Genomic DNA, 27766 nt, shown 5'->3' with positions numbered 1-27766 from the left:
CGAAACTGATACAAAAGCACGCGACTTTATCTGCCGTTGAGTCATGCATTCGGATTTCACCATGATACAAATGAAAACAAATATCTGCAGCTAACAAAATCGGGATCCAGGCACCGAGGTTGGACACATCAGCTTTAGTGTAAGCCTTTGCTTGTAGCATTATTGTTTAGCGAGCTGAGAGATGCAGAGCAAAATATTAACTATGCAGTCTTTTCATTAATGTATTTGAAACTCCTTTATTTTGCATTTGCGCTTCTTTTTGTTTTGATGTCCGTCGCTAAGCAAAATTGTTATATAAGGATCATAATCATTTAACTGCAACGTTAGATCGACAGAGCAAAAGGGAATAACAATCACGGCATTGTTCTCGTCGCGTGCTGTAATGGGTGTTACAACCAACCAAGAAAGAATGTTAGAAGAGTTGACACAGAAAACAATGCAAACTTTACAGCAAGCTTGTATTATAAGGCTGTAATGTTCTGTTCAGTATTTTGAAAGCTTGCCTTTGTAGAGTGTCACTCCCCCTTCTATTACATAGCGATGTTTAAGAGACAAATTTGATCTATTTTTGTTTTCAAGGACCATTTTTCTCATGCTTCTGATATGCAAAAGATCAGTCTCCTTTTCCAATCTTTTTAGTGCTCCCATGGGTTCCCAGTCTACTGTTAGTTTGCATTGACACTGCAGTGCTTGTTTATTATTACAATCTATTAGCACTTAAACGAATGACTGTCTAACAGTTCCCTAGAAAAGATTTGCAGTTTAACCATGCCAGCTAAGATGCAAGATTTATCAAAACAAATGCATTTATATTTCAAATTGTGTTTGCTTTATATTAGTTGTGCATGATACTAATGTAGTAACATAATAACAAAGCCTGTACACAATGCAATAACTGTGCTGTTTATCCTGCGCCTGAAGGATTGGTATGCAACCTGTGCAAAAAATCATAACAACAATAGACTGGACTAGAGGATGTAAGACAAGTCCTTAAAGGAATATTCTGGGTTTAATATAAATTAAGCTCAGTTGAATGGATTTGTGGCATATTTACCCCCCATAATTAATTTGACGACTCACTCCTTTTCTTAAAAACAAAAAAGCAAAAAGCAAAATTGAGGTTACAATGAAGCACTTACAATGAAAGTGAATGAGGCCAGTGTTTGAAGGGTTAAAAGGCATAAGATTATAATGTTATGAGAGCAATTATATTAACTCTTCTGTTAAAATGTGTTTATTATTTGAAATGTAAAGTTATTTAAATCTGCATTTTACGGTCGTTTTAAGGTTTATGGTGTTACATCATCATGCTACAAAGTTTTTAAATTTAATTGAACTTGACTCCAATGGGTTTCCCGAAGCACTAAGTAGAATGTTAGTAGCACTTAATTAGTACTTTTTAAAATTATTTGTTCGCTTTCCCCCCCCAATGTGGAATGCCCAATTCCCAATGCGCTAGTCCTCATGGTGGCATAGTGACTCGCCTCAATCCAGGTGGAGGAGGACGAATCTCTGTAGCGACCACAAGGAGGTTACCCCATGCGACTCTACCCTTCCTAGCAACCAGGCCAATCTGGTTGCTTAAGAGACCTGGCTGGAGACACTCAGCACACCCTGGGTTTGAACTCGCGACTCCAGGGGTGGTAGTCAGCGTTGATACTCACTGAGCTACCCAGGCCCCAACTTAAGTAGTAGTTAATCTCTATGTTATGGTTCGACTCGACTTTACTCGCTTTACTTTTCTGAGTTTGCTTTTCCACTGCAGTTTAGTGCCGCCTCAACGTGGGTGGGATTATAGGATGATCGTCATATTTGTACCGCCTCTACTGCCGTGACATCATCTTAAATGCGATACAAAACAATAAACAATAACACAACCGCTAGCTGTTAGCTACTAGCTCATTGTGCTGCATAAAGCAGTTGTTGCATGGTGATTTTACACAAGTGTAACATTTAAATTGGCCTGGTTGTTTCAGAAGCAAGCTTTCCAGTAGCTGGTCAACTAAATAAAGTGAAGCTTTCAAGCAGAGTATAGAGTTAACGTAACAAAACTTACCGTCCTCCATCGTGGACTCCAGTCGTGTCTGAGTCCAGGGCACTCTCCCTCCCATTACTCGCCAGTCTAGATAGCATCCATTTGGTCAAAACTCTTCCACTTTTCCTTCATGGTTCTGTAGTCACTTATTTTATTTTTTGTACTTTTCCCTACACTGTTGGTATGTCCGGTGATAGAAGTGTGTGGCCAACAGCTGATACACTTCCTGAAATCCTTTTTTGTTTTGTGACGTTTTGGTCATCGCTAATGAGTGGAACATCTGCACCTCATTTATTGACCACGGTTTTGTGCACTGCATTTCTTTTTACAATTCGAAAGTCGCGTGAACAAATTATACTGTCGCTAACTTTAAAACTAGCTGGTTGATGTCCCGTGTCGCAAATCCAGTGACGCTGGTAGTGACGATTCTCTCTGACCAATCAGTGATCTGCAGGGTTTTGACGTCACATTTAGTATCTGCTCGGCTCGCTTGGAACCTCGACCGAGGTTCCAAGCGACCGAGGTACCTGGTACTAAAAAAAGTACCAGGTACTATCCACAGTGGAAACCCCCCAAAAAGCGAGTTGTACCATGCAGTGTAAAGCCCCATAAGGCACTTTTCCTAAAAGCATCGTTCTCTGAGTAGTTCGTAAAAACGTTCGTAAATCTCGTAAAACTAGAGCTTTAAAATCTTAAATAAATGAAGTACAACTTAACATTACATTGGTACACGTATCTTTCTGGCATCTTTCACAGTTTATCAAAAGACAATAGGACACATAATAAATTGTATTAATCTATTTTGATCCTTGAAAGCCATTGTGAACTATTTCAGAGGATAACTTTTTTTTTTTTAAATCGCTATGAAATCAATATAGGCAGTCTCCGCAGTCTGCCCATGTGACGTGATGGGTCTAAATTTGCAAGACACATGATACTGTATAACATTACATTAGCCTTCTTTGGCATAATTGCTACGTGAGAGCCCGTTATGATTTACATCACATACATTCACTTACATTAATTTATTGCGTCACTTTCCTTAGTCTCTATGAATGAGCATCAATACATCTGAATCTCCCATCTTACTAAAGCCATCATTATTTATTTAATTCAATTCTGTAATAGTTAATACAGTTCGGTGCTTTGACATGGTTACAAACAACTTCCATGTTTGTTTGTTTTTCCTCATTATTTTCATGTTGAGAAGACAACCACCTAGACCTACTGGCCATGGCAAAAGTGATCAGCACCAATTTGTACTGGACAGCTCCTGTAACTAAGCACATATTTTCAACTTTATAACGAGTGATCTACGTGCTGTTTGGGAAACAAGCGTTACTCCAATGTAAAATAACGAGTGACGTTCGTTAAGATGATAATAAAAGCTTAAGTTGCAATGTTATCTGGGAACCCAACGCACATTAGTAAACGGGTTAATCACACTGAAATTGTGTTATTATTCATATTGTTTAGGACTTGTGGCAAGACTTTTGAAACAGTGAGTATTTTAACATTTATGGATTGGCCCCATTCACCTCCATTGTAAGTGACTCACTGTAACCCAACTTTGAGCTTTTTGTAAAGAAGTCAAAATTAATTGTTGTGGTAATCAACATTATGCCACAAATGCTGTCGATTGAGCTTAACTTGTATTGAACTCAGAATATTCCCTTAAAATGTGCCTTCTTGCTTAGATAATAACAACAACATATGTCCTCTTCTTGGATTTGAAGTTCATAGTGTAGTTAAGTTTAAATAAGCCTTAAAGTAATGTAAATAAACTTGACTCCTTGCTAAATGTTTCCCATGATAGATCTCTGCATAAATCAGATGTCGAGTGAAGAAATTCTATTGGCAAGTACTCATCAGTCCCTAAAGTATAGGGCATGTGAAGGTTCACAGTCAAATCCAGCAACAACAGCACAATTTCTCTAAATGGTTCAGTGAGTGCTGTGATTGGCTGAGGCAACACTTGAACTCAAGCTCTGTGGCCATATCTGAATGTCCACATAGGCCTAACTAAACATCTCACTATGATGAAAACATTCAAACTGTCACAGTACTGTGAGAGAAAGTCTGTTGATTAAAGCTACAGTATTATAATACAAGGAGTTAGAAGCCAGCTCCCCGATAAGAGGTGCTCTCTATGTTTTAATGGCTGCCGTGATGAGGCTATATTCACATCAGGTGTGCCTCATCAACCGCTGCCCAAACGAGGCTTATTAAATTGCAGTTCTGCTCTCTCCTGCCCACTCCTGGCTGAATGACAGCCCTCAGAGGCAGAGCGACAATAACGAGAGGGATGGGCGGGTCGTTTCACCCACATTAGTTATATTTAATGTATTTAAAATTAGGGCTGCAACTAACGATTATTTTAATAATTGACTAATCTAATGACTATTAGGACGATTATTCGACTATTCGGACGATTATTACAACGATTAATCATTAGCTCTTAACCTGACTATTCAGCTTCTGCCTTGAGTTAAAAGGTTGTATTAAACGGGCTTACGAGCAATGAAGAGGACAGAATCATCTTTTAAAAATACCTCTAAATGGAAATAAAAACATTTTTATTCAGTTTAATTCAGTAAAAAAAAAAAGAGCGCGTGAGGGACGAGCATCCCTGCCCCAGAGTGTGCATCTTCCGGGTGCCGTTTCAATCTCTCCCCATTAGATCGGGTCTCTTCACGCGACTCATAGAAGCGTTGCTGACCGCATAGAGAAATGCCAGTTTCTGAGTTTATACTTATTTACATGACCTGCTTCCTTATTATTTGAACTTTAATAAAGGATGCATTAAAGATATAACGCCAGGGTGTTTCCTTTAAAGATGCTCGACACACAAGTTTTGCTTAAGCGGAACGGCAACTCCGGTCCGATTCATTTCACAACAAGACTTATGTTTTATTTTTGTATAATTCTCTCATACTTTGCAATCTACATCACCTGAAGCTGTTTTGAATGTTTGGAGTGCATATGTGATTTTTGCTCTCCTAAATCAGGCACAAGCTGAAGTGCTCCTCTTGCACCACCATTAGAGTTTCATATGGTTCATATGAGATCAAACAACTATTCGACAACGAAAATACTTGTCGACAATAATTTTTATTTTCGACGTTGGCGATAATGTCGACTTATCCTTTCAGCCCTATTTAAAACTGTCGATTTCAAAGTGTTAATTTAGTGGGATTAATTATATGGAGTGGTGGTGGAGTAGTGGGCTAAAGCACATAATTGTTAATCAGAAGGTCGCTGGTTCGATCCCCACAGCCACCACCATTGTGTCCTTGAGCAAGACACTTAACTCCAGGTTGCTCTGGGGGGATTGTCCCTGTAATAAGTGCACTGTAAGTCGCTTTGGATAAAAGCGTCTGCCAAATGCAGAAATGTAAATATGAAAAATAACATGTTAAAAAATTACCTCAACTAATCATGTCCACTGACCTGTACGTAAATTCCGTAACAAGGAATGCTTGTACTGTCAGAGATGCAGCACCTTGATGTTTTTGAAAATCTGTAGCAGTAGGAGGCATTCAGCGCAACTCCAGCTGCAAGAAACTTTGTCAAACCAACCCACAGATGATGAACTCTTGCACTCAAAGACAGCTGGACCGAGCACAACAGAATACAGGTGATCTCGAGACGTGATTTTCAAAGTTTGAAACTACGTTTAACTTGACACAGAGCCCTAAAAATGCAATGTTTATGACTTGAGGTTTAATCTTCACTAGCCTCATGAATTGATTATATTATGATTCAAAGGGTAAAGATTTGATTACAAAACGATTCTCGATGCATCACCATATATCTTGTCCTACAGTTATTTTATCAACACACACACACACACACACACACACACACACACACACACACACACACACACACACACACACACACACAGTATTAAATTATTCATTTAAAATTAATCGATCCCTTGCCTCAACCACAACTATTGGTTGCTAGTGGATATCTGCTTCTTTGAGAGTGCAGATGGCAGCTTCTCCTTTCCACACCACAGTTAATAGTAAAGTGACACAAATAGCAGGGTTGCTGCTTAAGAAATCAATCAAGTATCTGGTATGTGACAATGAGTAACAGCTAAAGAAATAGAGAGTGCAAGAGGAGAAAAAGGCATTGAGAAGCAGGAGACTACAAATAATTAGAAAATAAAAACATCACCCACGTCTCCCGAACCGCTGTCTCATCGTTATTTTCAGCAGTTCTTTCCCCTTTCTGTCTCTGGTGCACACATACCTGTAAGCGTCACTGCACTGTTACAGTTTTAATTGAACTCCAAATCTATTAGGAATAGATCGTTGGAGAAAGAATCGCAATGCATCGGAGAATAGATTTTTTTTCTCCCACCCCTATTTATGACTAGACATGCCTAAAATAGGGAGAGGAAATGCAACTGAAGAAAGATGCTCCAGAAGCATCTGCCTGACACGTGATTACATAGACCAACAGTTAAAAATGGCTCAGTTGGAAGTAAGCCAATAATAGTGTTATGTTCAATGATATTTTGAACTTCTAAAGCTGCTTTATGTATATGATGTAATGTATTTAAATGATCAGAATTATAATATTATATAGTATATTAAATATATATTTATTAGATTATATTAGATATAATAATTAAACATCATAATTGTAATTATTATATACACAATATGAAATATTGACTACATGCAATTAATCGGATTAGTCTGTACATATAATTAATTTTATTTCAAATTGTACTCAATTGATCACCCTAATTTAATATAAATACACAAACTGAATGCACAAATTTAGAAACAAGACTATAAAGTATGCATACACTGTTTTTGACAAATCTCTCAGTTTGTTTTACAAATGCTTTGAAAAATAGGTTCAAAGTTTAGATGAAAATGATCGCCGCCTTTGATTTAAATCCAGTGGGTGGCATTCAAAGATTCACCAAAGCTCAGACTCAAAGCTCCTTTACAGGTGACAGCTGAAATATTGTTTACAAGCATGTTGCATGATGTAAATTTATTGAAAATACATTTATGTTAGGCTTATCCATAAAAATAATAATTTTTTTTTTGGAACCATATTTACATTTAACCCTTAAGCATACCTCGGATCTTTAGAGACCTAGGACCTCATTTTACCCCCTGTACCTCATCCATTTTTTGGAGTTGTGCCCACACCTCTTTAGTATTCCTCAATCTATCTCTTATAAATGGTGTAACATGAAAAAAATGGCAAAATTTCTAACAAAAATATGTTTTTATAATGGTTTATGAACCAAAAGTGTATAGGGTCTCTAGAGACCCGATGTATGTAAGAGTGATTTTTTTTTTTTTGCACTTCCATAAATAATAGATTTTTTAATTATTAATATGGCTATTTTAGATATCTAATTCTTTGTGTCTTACTAGAGAAATGAGTAGTATATTCATACAACTAAATAGTAGATCATGTTGACTTTCTGTGCAACAGTGAATTATCAGTATTTTATATGAGTACACAAACATAATATACATGTCATTTCTTACTCAATATGGCGCTGTTTTTTCAGTGATTGACTTGATTTACATTTGACATTGCTATTTGACGAAGAAACAACATCGAAGTAAACTTATAGCAAGTATAACACATGAACAGTATGACATGACTATTGTCATTTGGGTGAACTATTGAAATAATATAAGTTGAGTATCTATTTCGACTCAAATAGTGCAATGTGAAATACACATAAAATGGGTTAGATACACATAGATTACACATTATTATGTGTTGTCAGGGTTGGGGAGTAACGAAATACATGTAACAGGATTGCAAAGTTACAAAATATAAGTAACTGTATTCCACTACAGTTACAATTTAAATCATTGGTAATTAGAATACAGTTACTTTCAAAAAGTATTTTGATTACTGAAGAGATTAATTTGCATTTTATTGTCATTTGTGTAATTTAATATTTAGTCCTTTCAGATGGAAAACATTTATACATATAAATGATGCGATCCAAAGTGCATTTGAACAGCAGTGAAACACTTTCTTATGATGAGTTACATTCATACGAGCAGACAGAGAAGTAAGTTTGAAGTAAGTTTGGAGCAGAAGAAATAGAAATAAACCTTGTGTAAATTGTTAGCTTTATGCTAAGCTAAAATGCTATTTCTAGCCATTTTACATGCACATGTTACTAGACACGATCATATTTTTTTATCAAGAAAAATCACGTTGGATCATAATTACTTTTTCTAGGAAGACCTTTTGATTTTAGGGCAAAAATCGTAATCTTGATAATAATTTATTTATTGTTTTCCTGTAAAAATATCAAAAAATCCTTAAAACAAGATAAATTAGATTTATCTTGTTTTAGAAACAACATTGCATAAGATATTTAGGTTTTTCAGAGAATGTATTTTTAACATGTGTATTTTGTCTTACTGTACTGGCAGTTTTTATAGTCAAAACAAGTTAAATAATCTACCAGTGCTGAAGAAGTAATCCAAAGTATTTCCAATACGTTACTGACCTCGAGTAATCTAACAGAATACATTACAAATTACATTTTACAGCATGTATTCTGTAATCTGTAGTGGAATACATTTCAAAAGTAACCCTCACAACCCTGTGTGTTGCTCAATATGTGTTTGACAGCCAGTTGCATCTCTTTCAGTGTGAAAATAATTATGAATCCTGTTCTTGATTTGTCCTGATTTGTTGCAGTATCTCTTTAATTTATGAAAAATCAAATGATATTGTATTTTATTGTTTTCTAATTGTCTTGAAAATATATTTTTAAATTGTACACTATCTAGGCAATTTGTACATCCAATTTCAGGCAGGTCTCTAAAACCCAAATATGTAAGAGTGTTTAGGAAAATTACCATACACATTTAAGGGTTAAACGTGTGTTTTGGATGAGCTGACAACCAGCAAAATATGGCTTAAAAACTCTTATAATAGAGGCTACTTATGTCCCACACATGCACACATCTGTAGTCTGTGCAATATACACAGAACATATTTTGTCACTTAGCTATATGTGTTTTATCTGATTTGATTCTAGGTTATTTCCATTAGTTTTAAAGGCAGCATTGGCTTCCATCCAGAATAAAGTGAGTGTGATGCCATCTCATGGATTTGAAACAGCAGCACATAATTGACAAGATGATAACCACCTGATATTTAAAATCAAAATTAATGAATTAATGAACAAAAATGTATTTACAAGTGGACATAAAATAAAAATACAAGCTGGAGTTTTAAAAATGTGAGACTTGAAATCATTAGAAATATGCATCTGTTTTCTATCGCTGTTTTGATTAGGATTAGGACAAATCCGTTCCTAATCAGATGAATAGTGCACAATGATTGACTAGTCTCAGGTTGAGTTTTTGGACAGCTTGGAGTGGGGTTTCACTTGGTCTCTGTGAGATCAGTGTGTAAGAAGTGTACGTTACAATGCAAAGGAATCTCGTAATGCCACTCCTCTGTCCTGTGTCCTCTCAGTTTACATCATTGATCATGATGATGTATCAAGTGAATGGTAAAATCATTCATATTTCGTCCAATATTGCCACACAAGCCTTGCACAAATAGGCATTACATAAGGTATTATTGTGCTCCAATTTATCTTACTGTTAAATATCAATAAATCAACTAGAAAAGGAAAGTTTGTCAATACAAACAACATATAGATGGATTGTCAATTTAGATGTGCTTCTCATCTGTTTCACAGCATGTCCAAATCAGGCACACTAAAGAAGTTCCATCAAGTCCTTGTTCACGCATATGTATGTGTTTTTTCCAATTTTCCAATGTAACAGTTATTTCCTTTCAAAACCCGCACACAACTGTCACAGTTTAAACCTCTTATTTCAAGGGTAAGTGGGTGGTGCTTTGCTGCTGTCACAGTTCAGCACGCATCAGGACAGATTAGAGTTTACATGGCAAAAGAAATGTGGTCACATGCATTTTGGACTACCTCTGTATGTGGTTTTTGTGATTGGTCACACAACTGTTTTATACCACGTTCAGCTGAAACCACTTGTAATCAGATCACCCAAAACACATCTTAATACCAGGTGTAAACAAGGTCATAGATAAATACAGTTCACAGAAAGACAGACAGATAGCACACTCAAAACAGTCTGTAGGACTGTGCCAACTTTGCCTCAAGCCACCATAATTAAGCATGCTAAATATTAGCCAGCTGATTGTCACAGTTTTCCATTAGGAAGTTTACAATCATCACCACTCCTACCTGTGATTAAAGGAATGGCAATAACAGTTGCAATGGTAATGTGAGTAGTCAACAGTTGACACTTGATATGTTGTGGAATGTTAGGTAAAATGGACATGTTGCATTTTCTATAGCCTCTCTGTACATAATAGAGCCTGTAGCTTAAATAGCATAGGTGCAAAATCCCTCACTTAGTAGGCTGTATAGACAACAGTGGGGAAGAGCAGCGGTCCCCTCAATACATGATAATGACTATTCCTGTGAGGAGGGAATTCTTGATTGCCCTATGGTTATTGGTAGTAGCTTGAGAATGTAAAGGAATATTTTCCTGAATATGCAAATGTTGTCATCATTTACTCACCTTCATTTTGTTCCAAACATTTATGACTTTCTTCTGTGGAATCAAAAGCAGTTGTTAGGCAGAATGTTTTCATTTTTGGTTGTTAGATCTCTTTTAAAGATGTAATGTGAAATGTATATTTGAACTCGCTCTGTCTTATCTTAAGCAAATGGAAGGAAGACGTAGCCTTGTCGCTAATTATAAATGCCACTTGTCCCTCTGTGACCAGGCAGTGACATTTAGATCCAATGTGTGACACAGCAGCACACTTGTACATTTTCCTCCCAGGAGAGAAAACTCCCAGGCAACCACGCTTGAAACTTACTCATTTTTGTTGTGTCTTATCTGTTTACTCTAGCACCATTGCTTTGTCTGAGGCTCTGACACCATGTTTGCTTCCACCTTACAGTGTCGGCCATGGCAGCGGGCGTCAGTTTGTTGAGTGACCTGCCTTACTGCAACGGCAGTTCAGCTAACAGCAGAGAGCCGACCACTGTCATGAAGCCAGGTATTATACTGCTATTTCTCTAGCTGTGGTTGACTGCTATTTTTAATGGATAAATATTCAATTATTCTATGTAGGAGAGTGTTCTACTGTGTAAAATCACCGGAGTCCTAGTTGTTAGTTACGTTAAAATGTCATTTTCAATTTAACATGTTAATTTAGTGTGATTTAATAAATAAATATATATATATTTTAGGGCTGTCAATTGATTCAAATTTGTAGTCAAATTAATTACACGATGTCCCGATACAAATATTTGCTATATATTTGTATAAAGCCCCTCATATAACAATAATTCAATATATAATGATGAAATAATTATACATTATTTCATACAAATATTAAAAAATTATCCATCCATCCATCCATCCATCCATCCATCCCTCCATCTTCAACCGCTTATCCGAAGTCGGGTCTCGGGGGCAGCTGCTCCAGCAGGGGGCCCCAAACTTCCCTATCCCAAGCCACATTAACCAGCTCTGACTGAAAATGGAGGGTGAAAGAAAGAATCACAATCTTGGGAATTGAGAAAATGACGTATCGAGGCGGAATGATTATTTACATCTTAGCTCTCCTGCTGCTTTCGCTCCGTTGCTGCTGGCTTGGTCGAGCTGGCGGTGTTGCGCGGGGAAGCGTTGTTGTCTTCGCCCAGCTGAGTCATCAAGCTGTGTATCAAAATATACTGAGCAATGGAACGGCTAACTTACCAACTACTGTCCGGCCACGCTCTAGGATGAAATCTTCAAGCCCAAACTACAAGCTAACCAGCTACCTACTAATCACGATCTTACTGGCAGGTGACGTTCATTCAAATCCAGGACCAGTTTGCAAAGTTGAACGAAAGCCATTTTTACCGGATAGCGCTACACCTCAGCTTGTAAACGCCACTGAACTGCATCATGGAAGTGACAATCGATCTGTAAGTCCGATCGCAACTCCACAAAACACTATTCTTAACTTGAATGGCTGTAAAGAACATTTAAACAGAATGATGACTAAAAGAAAGTTTGAACTTTTTCAACCAGTAAACCAGTCTAAAGTATTGTGGGATAAAAGACTAAAACCCAAAGGCCTGCTCGGCGGACATTTGAATATAAGAAGTATTGTATCAAAGACAGAGCAAATTGAGGGTCTGCTGATGGATTCTAATTTGGACTTTCTTCTTCTCTCTGAATCATGGCTAACTGAGTTATCACCAAAGACTGCTTTTGCTGTACAGGGATATCATGTTTTTAGGAAGGATAGAAAGTCAGGTAGAGGAGGAGGAGTCCTTCTGTATGTTCGTAATCATTTTAAATGTGTGGAGGTCCATCTTAATTCAACGCAAGATCTAGAATGTATTATTGTTACTATTGTTTTATCTCCTCAAATGTCTTTTACTGTGGTTGGATTATACAGACCCCTAATTCAACAAAGACATTTTTTGATAAATTGAAATCTGTACTAAAGGAAATTGGTTCAAAAATGGAATTAATTGTTCTAGGTGATTTTAATATAAACTGGGCAGGAAAAAGCTAAGAGATATCAACTTAAAAGCATATCAGATCAGTTTAATCTTACACAAATGATCCTTGGCCCAACAAGGATTACTCAATCAACACAAACTCAGATAGATTTAATTTTTACCAATAAACCTGAAAGAATTACAAAATCATTTAATTTGGTAACAGGTATGTCAGACCACAACTTGACCTTAATCGTAAGAAAGTTGACAAAAAAAGGTTTTTATACAGACAAGAAGGCAAAAGCTTTTTAATATTATACCAAAATCCTTAATCGGCCAATTCGAGGAGAAATTAAAGCACTTGGACTGGAATGATATTATGCAGTCTGGTGACATAGAACAAGCATTTATCAATATGATGGATAGAGTTAATACGACTAAAAATGAATTTAGTAAAAATATATCTTACTCGCGTAAGGTACATTTGCCATGGTTAAATGAACAGCTTTGGAAGCTAATGAAGCAGAGAGACTTGGCATTAAAGGCTGCTCTTAAATCTAAATTACCACATGATAAGAGAAAATTCCAGAATTTGCGAAATAAAGTAGTAAAAGAATTAAGACAGGCAAAAGCTAATTATTTTATTAAATTAATTGAGGATTCTAAAGGAAATTGTAAATTAATTTGGAAAAGTATTGATAAAATTACAAAGAAGGAGAATAAATCAGTTCAAAATTGGATAATACTGGGACCAATCGAAATTAATAGAAGATAAAGAAAAAATAGCTACAATTTTTAATTCCTTCTTCTTGAACTCTGTACAGTGTCTGGCTAGGAAGTTTGGTGCGAGATTTGGAGTACTAGAACCCATAAACAATGAAACGCCTGTCTTCACTATTGAAAATGTCTCAGAATCTACTGTATTGAAAATAATTGATAATTTAAAAGGATCTAAGTCTAAAGATGTTTATGATACTGATGCACGATTTTTTAAAACTTATAAATCAATTCTTTGCAAACCTCTAACACACTTGACAAATCTGTCAATTACAAACTCATATTTTCCAGATTGCTGGAAAGCGGCAGTAGTGACACCTATTTTTAAAGCAGGTGATAGGACTCTTCCATCAAATTATAGACCCATAAGTATCCTTCCAATAGCATCAAAAATTGCAGAAAGAGTAGTTTCTGATCAATTAGTTTCTTATTTAAATGAAAGTGAAGTAAATCTACACCAAATGCAATTTGGGTTTCGAAAAAAATATTCTACTGAAACTGCTAATTGTTATTTTGTCGAACAAATTAGAAGTAAACTTGACAAAGGTGGTGTTGTTGGAGCTGTGTTTTTAGATTTAGCAAAGGCATTTGATACAGTGAATCATAACTGTTTAATGTCAAAACTTCAGAATTTTTATTTATCAGATGCTGCCTTGATGTGGATGAAATCGTACCTCAGTAATAGAAGTCAATGCACAAGAGTGGCTGATAAATGCTCTTCATTTGCTAGCTGTCCTACGGGGGTTCCTCAGGGGTCAATTTTAGGACCGATTTTATTTAGTATTTATATTAATGATCTGCCTCAAGTATGTCCAGGTATAGATGTTATAATGTATGCGGATGATACTGTGCTTTTTACTCATGCAAGAACTAAAGAACTAGTTGCAAACAAACTGTCATCTGCAATGGTGAAAGTCTCAAATTGGTTGAATGAGTCTTGTTTGTCTCTAAATGTAAGTAAAACTGTATGCACGTATTTCACTGCACGAAAACAAAACTCTGTGAATCCAGATATCATATTTAATGGTGAAGCAATCAAATTTGTGACGCATGTTAAATATTTAGGAATAATAATAGACCAACACCTGTCTTTTAAAAAGCAAGTAAAAGGGTAATAAATAATGTTAAATTTAATTTGAATAATTTTAAAAGTATCAGGCACCAGCTCTCTGAATCAGCTGCACTTCTTTTAGTACATACTTTGATTCTACCTCACTTGTCGTATTGCATAACAACTTGGTCACAAGCAGATGCAACTACACTTAAGCCTGTGTACTCCCTTCATAAACAAATTATGAAAGTGTTAGATAAAAACCAAGGGACTACCATCACTGTACTATTTTGAAAAGGTTAAATTTTTTAAATATGAATAATTTTGTTTTTTATACTGATGTGTGCCTGATTTACAAAATTATTAATAACCTTGCTCCACCCCCTCTTCAGGGATGCGTGATCCATAATGGAAGTGCAGGTAGGACTAGAGCATCTGCCAGGGGAGATTTGGTACCGCAGTACAGAAAAACAACCTTTGGGCAAAAAGCTTTTTCAGTTAGAGTAGTGGGGTTGTGGAATTCCCTACCTACAAACATTCGAAGCCTCAATAGCTTCTCAATTTTTAAAAAAAGCTTAAGTACTGGCTACTATCACAACAGATCTGCAACCACTAATGACTGTGTTGTATATTATCTGTTTTATATTCTGGTTTTAAATTTTATATTCTGTACATGTATGTATTGGGATGTTTTATGTGGGGTATATGTAATGTATGTTATTTTATTTGTTTTCCTGCCCAGGGACAGCAGATGTAAACTAGCTATTAGCTAATTCTGGCGCAATTACTTTTAATTGTGCATTGTCCCTGTAAAAATAAACAATAAATGAAATGAAACTGGGGGACCCTGAGGTTTTCCCAGGCCAGTGTGGAGATGTAATCTCTCCACCTAGTCCTGGGTCTTCCCCGAGGCCTCCTCCCAGCTGGACGTGCCTGAAACACCTCCCTAGGGAGGCGGCCAGGGGGCATCCTTACCAGATGCCCAAACCACCTCAACTGACTCCTTTCGACGCAAAGGAGCAGCAGCTCTACTCCGAGCTCCTCACGGATGACTGAGCTCCTCACCCTATCTCTAAGGGAGAAGCCCGCCACCCTTCTGAGGAAGCCCATTTCGGCCGCTTGTACTCGTGACCTAGTTCTTTCGGTCATGACCCAGCCTTCATGACCATAGGTGAGGGTAGGAACAAAAATTGACCGGTAGATCGAGAGCTTTGCCTTCAGCTCAGCTCTCTTTTCGTGACTAACGGTGCGATAGAGCGAGTGCAATACCGCCCCCGCTGCCCCGATTCTCTGGCCAACCTCCCGCTCCATTGTCCCCTCACTTGTGAACAAGACCCAGAGGTACTTGAACTCCTTCACTTGGGGCAATACCTCCTTCCCTACCTGGAGTACGCACTCCATCGGTTTCCTGCTGAGAACCATGGCCTCAGATTTAGAGGTGCTAATCCTCATCCCAGCTGCTTCACACTCTACTGCCAAGCGATCCAGTGAGAGCTGAAGGTCACGGACCGATGATGACATGAAGACACATCATCTGCAAAAAGCAGCGATGAGATCCCCAGCCCACCGAACCGCACACCTTCCCCACCCCGACTACGCCTCGATATCCTGTCCATGAATATCACAAACAGGATTGGTGACAAAGCGCAGCCTTGGCGGAGACCAACCCCCACATGGAATGAACTCGACTTTGTGCCGAGGACCCGGACACAGCTCTCGCTTTGCACGTACAGGGATTGGATCGCCCTAAGAAGGGACCCCATACCCCGTCCTCCCGCTGCATCTCCCACAGTCTCTCCCGGGGGACCCAGTCATACGCCTTCTCCAGATCCACAAAACACATGTAGACCGGATGGGCATACTCCCAGGCCCCCTCCAGCATCCTTGCGAGAGTAAAGATCTGGTCCGTCGTTCCACGGCCAGGATGAAAACCGCATTGTTCCTCTTCAATCAGAGGTTCAACAATCGGCCGAACCCTCCTCTCCAGCACCTTGGAGTACCATGGAGGCTGAGAAGTGTGATACCCCTGTAGTTGGCACACACTCTCTGATCCCCCTTTTTGAAGAGGGGAAGCACCATTTAAAAATGATATGGAGTAAACAGGTGGTACTGCAAGCTTGCATTTCTCAGGAATCTTCCTTATTACAATAAGGGGTCATTGCGATTAATTGCGTTAATTGTTTTAACATGTTATTTTTAATAAAATTAATGACACTGAATTAACACGTTAAATCGACAGCCCTAATATATATATATATATATAAAAAAACAGATGCCCCAAAAGCATCTGTCTGACCTGTGTGTACATAGACCAACAATTAAACAGCAGAAGGAAGTGGGCCAATAATTGGGTTATGTTAAATGGAATGGAAATAAAACAAACAATAATTTAGCCATTTATTTGTATTGTCTAATATATTATTATTTATTATATCATCGCTGTCCGATGAAAAACACGTATCTCCACTTTTAGCAATTTTGACTTTTTACCATAGACAGAATGTGTCTAATGACCTCTTCCTACTGTTTGAATTGTGCATCGAAATGACCAATGAAAAGATGTTTAATCAGGATGTCTGTTTAACAAGTATCTTGTAAGATTGGTTATGAGAAATAGAGTTTGTTAATATTGATGTGTGATTAATTGTGATTATATAGCTCATACAATTCATTTGATTAAAAAATGTGATCGATTGACAAATTAAAAAATAATATATAAAAACATGAGTAAACATATTTTTTCTGGCATTTTAAATGCGATAAAATTATGTATTAAATATGTTCCTTAAATAGGTTTTAATTAACAAAACAAAAATGAAAAGCACAACAATTCAGGTTTTTATAGACTGCATTTTATTGTACTACACCATTCATTATTATCTCACAAATTGTACATTTTGAATTTATTTTCTTAGTAGGATGCACATCTGATTTATTTTATTATATAAGGTAATAACAGGACACAAAATGAGTCCGTTATCATGCCAAGGGTGGTTCAAACATTGTAAAGGCTTTTATCATTATATTTTTTTCATCTAATTTCACAACTCAATTCAATCAGAGTTGGCTCCTGCCAAATTTATATACTGTGATAGTGCACTTCTTTGAATTTCCTCTTAATTAAAATACTGTTGGTTAGTTGAGAAAGCCTCTTCAAATGTTAAAGAGGGAGACTACTTTTCTTTCATGCCATATATCAATGCTGAGTTATATAACACCTTTGTATTCAGCACACCAAATGGAATACATCATTTGAAAAGGTGTAATTCTAGCCTCATTTTGTTGAAGTGCATGCAGTGTTATACAACCACAGCTTTCTCACATAAAACACATCATCCTGTCTCTTTTACCTGAGACCACACACACACACACACACACACACACACACACACACACACAGCTTCTGCACAGCCTCCCACTAACTTTGGACTTGGTCACTATGGAGACCCTCTTTCAAGTGCAACTAATGAACCAGTTGAATTGTATTGGTTGCTCATGCCTCTTTTGTGCAACTGGATGATTGTGTGGCGATGATTCACCACACTGGGGTCAGCGCTTACTTGGTTGAGACAGCAGGAGGATGTGCTGGTTGTATGATCATTGGCGCTCTAGGCGAGAGACATGCAGAGACAGGCTGGCTGTTTGGGAAAGAACCGGCGACACTCGGCCTCTGAGATCTTGCTGAAGATCTTGAGGAGGAGGCTTAGCTCTGCTGTGGAAGCTCTGATTTCCTCTTCGCAGAGGGTCATTGTGGCGGTTAGCATGTCTAAGGCACAAACTGACATCAAGGGATGCAGATGTAATGTCTCACGTTTAAATTTGAGTTACTAAGTCTGATTACTAATTCTTGAAAATCATAATTCTCTCTTTCTTTCTTTTTTTGGTCTCAAGTCAGTGTCCGAGTCCCCACTTCGAAGTACACCAAGGTTGGCGAGACTTTGAGGCATGTCATCCCAGGACATATGCAGTGTTCCATGGCCTGTGGTGGTCGAGCATGCAAATACGAAAACCCTTCTCGCTGGAGCGATGAAGAGCAAGCCATCAAGGGATTGTATTCCTCCTGGTAAGCTGCCTCCTTACTCGCTTGTCAGATAATACGGAGTAGATGGTGGATTGCTTGAAGTGAGCAAATTCATATTTAGTCAACAATGTTTAGAGTCAATGGATCCACCCGAGACACAATTCAGTTACATTGCTAGTTGATAAATATATATTCATTGATGTTCTTTTCCAAGTCAATTTGACCCAGAAACACATTTTGGCTCTAATTGTTTTTGCTTTCAAATGATATGAAGTATTATGTTTCTTCTCCAATCCATTGCCGATATATGCTAATTATATTAAATATAGGCACAGACTTTCCTTTTTTACTTCAGTGCATTTAATTCACAATGTGTTTTTCTGGGTTAAAACAGTAGCAGGTCACAAGTGATATTTCTTCTTTCTTTTGTAATATTTAGGGATGCACCGAAGCAAAATTTGTTTGAAGATACCGATATCTTATTTTTTTTAGAACAACATCTACCAATGCAGACACTGATATTTCACTGATAATTAATTTCACAACAAACAATAACTTTGTTCTACTGCGTTCTTTTATCGGTGTAAGGCCATAAACGTCTTAAGAATAACCTGATCCACAAGGGTCGATTTTTGCCCAGTATGCCGATTTCGTGTGCCTTGTAAACACCTTTACTGGCATTCTTACCAGCTTATCCAGTGTGGGCACATTTTGAGCACGTGCCTCTTCACAGTTTGATGGCAAAAGCAGAGAATAACGTGATTATTTCTAATGTAAACGTGGATTTCTTGCTTTGTCAGATGCGCTATGTCTCCGCGGTAACGAGTTCAACAAGCCATGTGATAAGATGCGCGAATTGACGGTCTCAGACATGGAGGCAGCTGAGATTCCTCCTCCGCCACCCGGATTGAGGTCACTACGTAACCACGAGGACTTAGATCACACTGGGAATTGGGCATTCCAAATTGGAGAGACAAAGGGGAGAATATCAATAAAAAATTTTTTTTTAAAGCTGATTTTTATGACTAATCAGCGTATTGGCCTGCATGTAAACACGCTGATTGTCAACAAATTCAAAGTAATTCCATACAAGAGAGATTTTCTTTCACACCAGCACGAGTTGGCTAATTGTCCAATGTGTTTTTTTGCCCCCTGACTGGAAATAATTGGCCTGATCTTCGGCTGTTTTTAAATAAGTGGCCGGTGTCAGATAGCGCAGATAACTGCTTTTATCGACCAATACAGGTGTTTGGCCGATATATCGGTACATCTCTAGTATTATTCACAGTTATTTACTCAATGTTTTTTTGAATTCTATCCCTTACTTTGTTTGTAGGATAACAGATAACCTGTTAGCAATGGCAAGGCCTTCGACTGAAATCATTGAAAAGTTCAACATCATGGAACAGTTCCAAGCGTATGTTAAACTCCAGCATTGTACCATTAAGTGATTACCAAGCTGCAGCATTGACAGCTTTGCTGACACATTATTTTACTTTCTTTAAGGTGTGGATTGAAGACAGTCATCAACTTGCAGCGTCCAGGGGAGCACTCCAGCTGTGGCAGCACTCTGGAGCCAGAGAGCGGTTTTACCTATAACCCAGAGGTTTTCATGGAGGCAGGGAGTGAGTAACCCGCCCCCACCTGCACACAAACATGCACCTATTTCCCCTCAGTAGTTAGGGGGCTAGCTCATGATATCTCATACTGATGGAATCAGGTTAGGATAATCCTGAAGACTGTTATGACATCAATTGGTGAAGTTTGTTTGACAAGTTAAAGAACCTTTTACTGTAAGCAGTATTTGCTTTCTAAACATGCAATGATCATGCTTGGCAGGAGCTCTTCAGACTCCATTCAGGTTAAGTCTTAGGGGGATTGGCAACCCTTAACAAGCTCTCCAGAGAGTGGTGCTTTGCTTATAGCCAGCACCTTTTGGGAAACTATGCATATCATGTTTTTCCGCAGAGCACAGCATGTCATAATGTGCATTAAATGTCTTTTGAATTAAGAGTCGGCACTGATGAGTTGTCCAATTTATCCTGTTATTCCAATGATCTTGAAGTAGAAACAAGAAAAATGTGTCTGTGGTTTAAAAAAAAAAAAAAGGTAATTGGCTCCAATATTTATTCAGACACATAAGCCACACTAAAAATGTTTTATTGAATTCGATAAGAACATAACCAAGTGGCATCTATAAACAAATGCTGCTAAAGCTTTTCTCAGAAATAATTAACATTTTCTTAGCCGGGCACCAAGGTAAAAACTCTGTTTTTGCTTTTAAAGTGAAATGCCACTTGTTTTGAATTTTTTTTTCTAATGCAGTGGTATTCATAATTTTGTTTGGCCTATCTCTACAAATAGTAGAGCAATTTGCAGTTTTATTTGGCCTGTTATACATCTTGACATTTGTGTTTCACATTTTTCAGTCTATTTTTACAACTTTGGCTGGAAGGACTATGGTGTGGCATCCTTGACTACTATACTTGACATGGTGAAAGTTATGTCATTTGCCATGCAAGAGGGAAGAATTGCTGTCCACTGCCATGCTGGACTTGGCAGGACAGGTCAGTATCTTTGATTTTTGATTCCGCATCTTGAATTTTTATATTTTAACTGAAGATTATTTAGTTATTTTGATCCTGAAATGAGGCAGTACCACACAGACAAGAGCGCTATTGTCCCACAACCGAATCACATCCATGCTTACATTCAGACCAATAGCACGATTGTGAATGTGACATTGCTTTTATACAACAGTTCCACAAACAAATAAATGAAATTAAACAAATTACGTTTTACACATTAATTGGCCAGTTCTTTTCTTCTCCGCCAGCGAAAATAGATCCAAAAGAAGACAAAGCATCAAGCACATCTCTTTTATTATTAAATCCGTATTTTTGAAAGAATCTTTTAATTAAACAAATCCTTCACATTCATTTTCACAACGAATTTCGTTTAATGAATCAGTTAAGTCAATGATTAACTCACTCATGACAAATGCGTAAAGATGTAATCTGCAGAAATGGTCAATTAACAAACGAGTGAATGGTATTAAAAATAAAAAACACTGAATCAAAACCCCCGCCACTATTTGTAAAACGCCAAACACAGACAAGAGATGTGTCCCAGTGCTGTTATATTAAATAGCAGCACTCTTGGAACACTGCTTGTTGAGAATTCGAGGACTGGAACTAACTGTTGTGTAAATTCACTTTGAGACAGTGTAGCAAAATACGTAGACTGCTTATTAGTTACCCTTCATGCCAATACATTTGTCTTTTTATAGGTGTCTTAATTGCATGCTTCTTAGTATTCACATCCCGGATGAGCGCAGATCAGGCCATTTTATTCATCAGAGCTAAACGACCGAATTCCATCCAGACTCGCGGTCAACTGTTGTGTGTGCGAGAATTTGCCCAGTTTCTTGTGCCACTGCGGAGTGTGTTCTCCTGTGCCGAGCCCAAAACTCATGCAGTCACGTTGTCACAGTTCCTGACTCGTCAGCGGCATCTGCTGCATGGCTATGAAGCACGACAAATGAAGAACATGCCAAAGATCGTACACCTGGTCTGCAGGCTACTACTGGACATAGCAGAGAACCGGCAAACTGTGGAAGAGGAGGTGTTGGACATCCCAGACCTCACGGAAGAAGTGGAGAAGACAGTCTCCCTGCTAGCCATCCAACAACTGGGCAAGGAGATGAGGGGTAAAGGGATTCCCATATCCTCACCTCACTCCCCCGAACAACCCAGCGGTCCTCTTGAAGTACAGTGTGTTCCACCTCATGACCGCCCAGTCTGCAGCGACCAGGAGTTTGACGTGCTTTGGAGATGGCCGACTGTAGACGACACTGAAAATTCTCAACTCATCTTGAGAAAATGTCTTAGCTACAGTGACTCAGCCTTGCATAAACTGGACCCGAGAATGCAGGAACTGCAAATTCCCCAAAATACTCTTGGCATCAAATCCGGTTTAAACTTTTCTGAACACTATGCTTCGCAGAGCAGATTAGCTGATCTTCAGAAGTCTGGATCTCCATTGACATCTGAAAGCAACAGCAGTCCCAAAAATGTCTCTTTAACCAGTTCCTGTAGCTCTCTGGTACAATCCAAAAAAGGCCAAATGCCTTGCTCTCCTATCTCCACACAACAGGTACCTCTGAAGGAGGCAAAGCGTAGCATGTCCTATGGATTACTCGGGAGGACCAGTGTGGACAGCAGTTTAATGCTTTTTGTGAGGTCCACAGAACATGCTGGAAATGTTCAAATGTGTAAAGACAGCAAAAATGACCTCAGTCCTATTGAAACAATAACCTCTGATGAAGGAAACATTCCTATTTTAACACTTCAAAGTGAGCTCACACCTGAGACTCGCCGTCTGTTTGTGGCCAAAGCTCTCACGATGGACATCGATGAAGAGGAACTAAAGAAAGCTGTCTTGATGTGGCAGGTAGGAGTAGTACTGTCATTTTTTACGTCCAATGAGCAATATGACAAGATGCTATAAGCAGTACATTGTTTTAGAGATGAATTGAGCCTCTTGGAATTATACACACAGAGCTTAAAGCTGATGTGTGTAATTTTTGTATGTTAAAATTACATCTGTCAACTGATTAAATGTTTTTTATTGAATAAATTACATGACATGACAATTTAGCACATATATAAATATTTGCAGAGACCCCCTTAAATAATACAGTAATTCAATATATAATGATTAAATATATTTAAATAGCTAAAATATACATAATAAATTTAATAATTCAGCTAATTAAAATGATTCACATTATTTTATTTTGGCAGATGAGTAAAGCACAAAAAGTGGCTTTAGAAGGCAATATATAAATATATATATATATTATTGAACATAAGCCTAATATTAGCCTACCGTCTACAGCAGTCCTTTTTGCAAAGGAATACATACATTTGTCAGAGACAGATTTATTATCGGATGCTGTAGCTAGTGTCAAGCAAGCTTGAGTGTAGTTTGTTGTCTGTACAGCTGCACAACGCATTGCCTATAGACCTTATTGACGTTAGCACATCTTTTATTTTTAATGGGAATTACAACGAGGCTGTAAGGGATCGACTTTCCATCTCTTCAATGGCATGAACGGTATAAAGATGTGTAAAGCTCCTAGATCACATATGATTTTCCACAACTCGTGTTGTCTGAAGTTCTTTGTATACTGAATGTTCTTGAACAAATATTTTATCAATGTTTTGTCTGCGGAACAAATATACTTTAAAACTGCAGTACAGCCCATTGAAGAGACTGTAAGTCTACGACTCACAGCCTTGTTGTCAATGCCATTAAAAAAGATGGCGGTAGCATGAATAAAGTCCATACAACTTGAGTTTCGATTACTGCCCCCTGCTGAAAACAGGTGGTACTTCAAACTTTAATTGCTCTGATGGTAGGAATATTTCTTATTAGGATCCAGGGACATGATTTATTGATTTTTTTTTACTTATAATTTTTTATATAAATATTCGCACTGAATTAGCGCGTTAAATAAACCGCGCTAGTTAAAATGATTTCTTATATGCCAGCTTAATGTGCAGACACATCTAAAAGTAAGCTATTTATGGGATGATTTGAGTGTGACTTTGTTGCGCAATCAAAACATTGCTCTGTTTGTTTCAGTGGCCCATCTGTGAATTTCAGAAACGTGGCAGGGGAAGAGTCATTCTTATTTGAGTAAGAATGATTTGAGTAAGAATTTGCGCTATCTGATTTCTTAGGGTAAGTTTGGGGGTTACGGTTGGGTTATAGTTGCTCCAGCCAATCAGGTAGCACTTTATTGATATAAATATATATAAATATAAATGACTTCCCCTGCCATCCTACCCGACAAGCAACATTGACTCAACCAATGTTGTGAGTTTGTGGTGGGACTGTGTGTCATTAAATGATGAGGGGAGATTTCTTTAATCTTTTTTAAAACAGTGATTATTTTAGCAATTCCGTTTGGTGACGATGGTGGTGCAGAAATGTCACACACACTTCTGCTTCAAATTCATATCCAATCTTATGCTTGTTGTTTATAACACAACCTCAGATTTTTATTCTGTAACCTCCTGCAAGTAACAAACGGTTGCTTTTGCATCTCAGGCAGAGCTCAACTCCCGTGAAGGTGCATGGGAGCGATTGTGCACAGAGAGAGATGCTGTGGTGCTCTGCACACTCATGTGGTCTTGGCTAGAGCATTTGAAGGAGCCAGTCATTGCAAAAGATGATGTAGAGACTTTGGCTGGAAACAGATGCAATCCCCAAAATGCTCTGAATTCACTGGACAAGGTACCAAGCTACAGGGAAAACTGTGTCTTTTTAAAATGCAAAATTATTAGACTGTATTAAATGGATAATTTGCAGAAAATACTTAAATGTCTTTGTGATTGATTGTGTCTTATTTAGGGACAAAAGCAAACCCTTCTGTGTGTTCTTGACTGTGCCGCTCATTTGCTTAAAGTACCAGAGGAGGTTGAGATTGCCTTCCTTGATCGTACAATCAAAGCATTTACTTGGGTAGGTCATGGTAACAAAACAGGCATGTTTCAGACTAAAGCAGGGACACTCAAATTACATAGCTCAGGGACTTCTGTTAGAATATGTGGGAGGGACCAGGGGCCTATGAACAAAAAATATCAGGGAAAGGCGTGGTCACATTTACTTTTGAATGGCGAAATTCCGCGGATGAAGAGAGCGTGGGTGGAGGTTGAAAGTGTGTCAAACCAGCAAAGAATTATTGCCAAGCAGCCACTTTTTAATGCTGCACTTTATCCTCTGGGATAGTGAAGTTAAAAAGAAACTCACCGCTAAAATAATATTCCTGTCCATTTTGAATATTAAGTGTAGCTTTGTACAAAGCATTGCCCAAACAGAGGTCACTGCCAAACCAAGCAAATTACTAATGTTCAGCGAATTCGCCTGTCAAACCTGTTTATTTCACCAAACTTGAACTCCTTGCGAAATCTGCGTTTCGCCCACAGAATTTCGCCGTTCAAAGGTAAACGTGACCGCGACTTTATACTTGATTTTCATTTGATTTTATAACGTGTAGTAACCCTCTCATTATAAGCTACATTGATAATAATAGGATCACAACTAAGGCAAATTCCAATTTGCACTTTTGCAACCTGGAAGGGAACTGCAGAAAGGGGATGCAATTTCTTAACAAAAGCCTCTTCAAGCTTGTTCGTGAAGTGTACATACAATGGTCACTTTAGGAAGTAATTTTGCCATCTGTGATCATGTGTTACTGGGCTGTGGATCTTTGCAGACTGATCTCATTGTAAATTCGGCAACAGTAGGTTGAATGTTCTTCTGCTGAAATCGAGCTATGCTTCTCAAAATTCGAATCACTGCCCCTAGTGGTCGAAGCTGGAAGTGTTGAAACATATGGGCTCCAGTTTCTGGGTGAAATGTCCACAGAGTGGTGCCAAAAGAGTTGTAAAGCGAGTTGTTGTTTTAGTTTAGTAAATTATACTGTAAAATAGGGGGCTGTACTTTGAGGATCCCTGTATTAAAAGTACAAAGATGTAAACTGCACCTTGTAAAGTTTTGCAGGTTCAAACCTAAACTCATATAGTTTCTGTTTAGATGGTTTTCTCCAACTGATGTGATTTCTGATTATCTGTTTCATCTTATCCAGATTTCCTCTGATTCAGAGAATGGACAGTTAATCTATAAGACTCTAAAAGATGTCATGATGCCAGTCCTCAATGATATGAGGGCAAAAGCTGTGGAAGAGCTGGAGTTGACCTGTCACTGTACCCACATATCCTGATCAATTCACCAAGATAGTAAGACACTGGATCTGGAAACAGACTTTTGGACTGAATTTTCAAAGGATGATTTACAAAAAGGAGAAAAGGAAGAAACATACAAATAAAAGGCGTACCCTAACAGGTTTAGTAGGGTTTTTTTTTTTCTAGGGCTGTTTTTGTCCTGATAATTTATTTAAATAATGTAATTTTAACATTTTTTAATATTGGTTTATACAGGTTGTTTGCAACAATTTTTGTGTTTTTTTTTTTATAGAAAAATATTTACTGCTATGTGTGTGCCACAAGGTTTGGTTAAGCTATTTTTCTAATTTGTCCTTAATATTTTATTTTCGTTACACATAATCTTTTTTAGCTAACTTGACAACTATTTATTGAGAAGTATGGCATTTATTTATTATTGTTTATATTTGGTTCTTATAAATAGATAGAAAAGCATATCAATATAGAAAGATACTCTTGTAATATACAGTATATTCATATTTGACTTGAGAGATAGATTGTTACATTTGTACATTGTTATTGACTAAACCAAATAATAATATCACTGTGCAACAAGTCTTATTTTATGAATCAATATTTAATGCTTTATTGAATCAAGCAAAATGCCAGATTTGCTTGTTCTTGCCTTTGCAATTTAAAGGTGCAGCAGAGGACAACTGAATGATTTGATTTATAATACAATGCAGTTTATATTAGAGATAGCTCAGCATGGCCTTTAACAATTTTGAAAATGAACATTTGAGAATGTATTGTCAGTTCCTGCTAAAACAAAGCAAATGACTGCCCTATAGACAGGCTTTTGCAGGATGCTCTCTGTCTTTCATTGGCATTATTTGTGACTAATCTGGTTCTTTGAATGAACTTAAAAGAAACAAAAATATGGAAGATGTATGGGTGAAGGTTTGTCATGTGTTTTAGTACTGTAGATGACACTGTAGTGTTTAGAAATTCAACTTTTGACCTCATTTGTCCACTAAAACGCTAACATTGTCTTTGTAAGTAAATATACTGTAGTCAACACAGAATATATGTTCATTCATGATGTCTGTGGATGAATCGTAACATGTTTTCTTGTCTGATTTCAAAAACCTTATTACTGTGGACTATATATTTTTATTTATTTAATCTTCATTCAAGTCTTTAAAATAAATATTCTGAATGTTATCTTTTTACATACTTTCTTATTAGCATACTCATTCACATTTGCATCCATTTAACAACAGTCTGGATATATATACTATTAAAGCATCTTGTTTTATTTGCAACTATGTGTTCCTTATTACCATTTCTTGAAATAAAACATTACCCTTGCAAAGACCTAGGAAGATGTCATCCCTAGGAGGAGAGAGAGAGAGAGAGAGAGAGAGAGAGAGAGAGAGAGAGAGAGATGGTATAAAGTTGCTAGTTCTTTAGAAGTGTGAGCAGTAAATCAAGATTACATCAAGTTTTAAAAGTAGTGTGCATGTCTGAAATGTACAAATGGAGGCCCTTATGTCTTGATGTAATCACTCTAGACATATATAAACATTGTAAACATCTGTTTATTTACTTCTCTGATTCTTCACACCAG

At 37.5% G+C, this 27766-nt stretch overlaps 1 protein-coding gene across 1 annotated transcript; it reads left to right on the top strand.

The window, feature by feature from the left end:
• Window positions 1–27419, top strand: LOC127632860 (protein tyrosine phosphatase domain-containing protein 1-like). Its single transcript, XM_052111671.1, has 10 exons — window positions 1–139; window positions 11015–11113; window positions 18274–18445; window positions 19740–19820; window positions 19910–20028; window positions 20833–20970; window positions 21693–22855; window positions 24521–24706; window positions 24824–24934; window positions 26061–27419. The coding sequence occupies exons 2-10, from the start codon at window positions 11023–11025 to the stop codon at window positions 26193–26195; spliced, it is 2196 nt and encodes a 731-aa protein (XP_051967631.1). The 5' UTR covers window positions 1–139; window positions 11015–11022; the 3' UTR covers window positions 26196–27419.
• The last annotated feature ends 347 nt before the right edge of the window (window positions 27420–27766 follow it).

This window comes from Xyrauchen texanus, chromosome 39 (assembly GCF_025860055.1).
Source record: "Xyrauchen texanus isolate HMW12.3.18 chromosome 39, RBS_HiC_50CHRs, whole genome shotgun sequence".
Taxonomy (NCBI): domain Eukaryota; kingdom Metazoa; phylum Chordata; class Actinopteri; order Cypriniformes; family Catostomidae; genus Xyrauchen; species Xyrauchen texanus.
Note: the sequence above shows the minus strand (reverse complement) of the source record. Positions and strands in the feature narration are given on the sequence as shown.

Bases quoted from the DNA above. Each gene is read 5' to 3' on its own strand.
- LOC127632860 (XM_052111671.1), top strand. From the start codon at position 11,023: ATGGCAGCGGGCGTCAGTTTGTTGAGTGACCTGCCTTACTGCAACGGC. The intron at 19,821-19,909 runs GTATGTTAAACT...ACTTTCTTTAAG, and splicing joins ATCATGGAACAGTTCCAAGC to GTGTGGATTGAAGACAGTCA. The intron at 24,935-26,060 runs GTAGGTCATGGT...CATCTTATCCAG, and splicing joins CAATCAAAGCATTTACTTGG to ATTTCCTCTGATTCAGAGAA.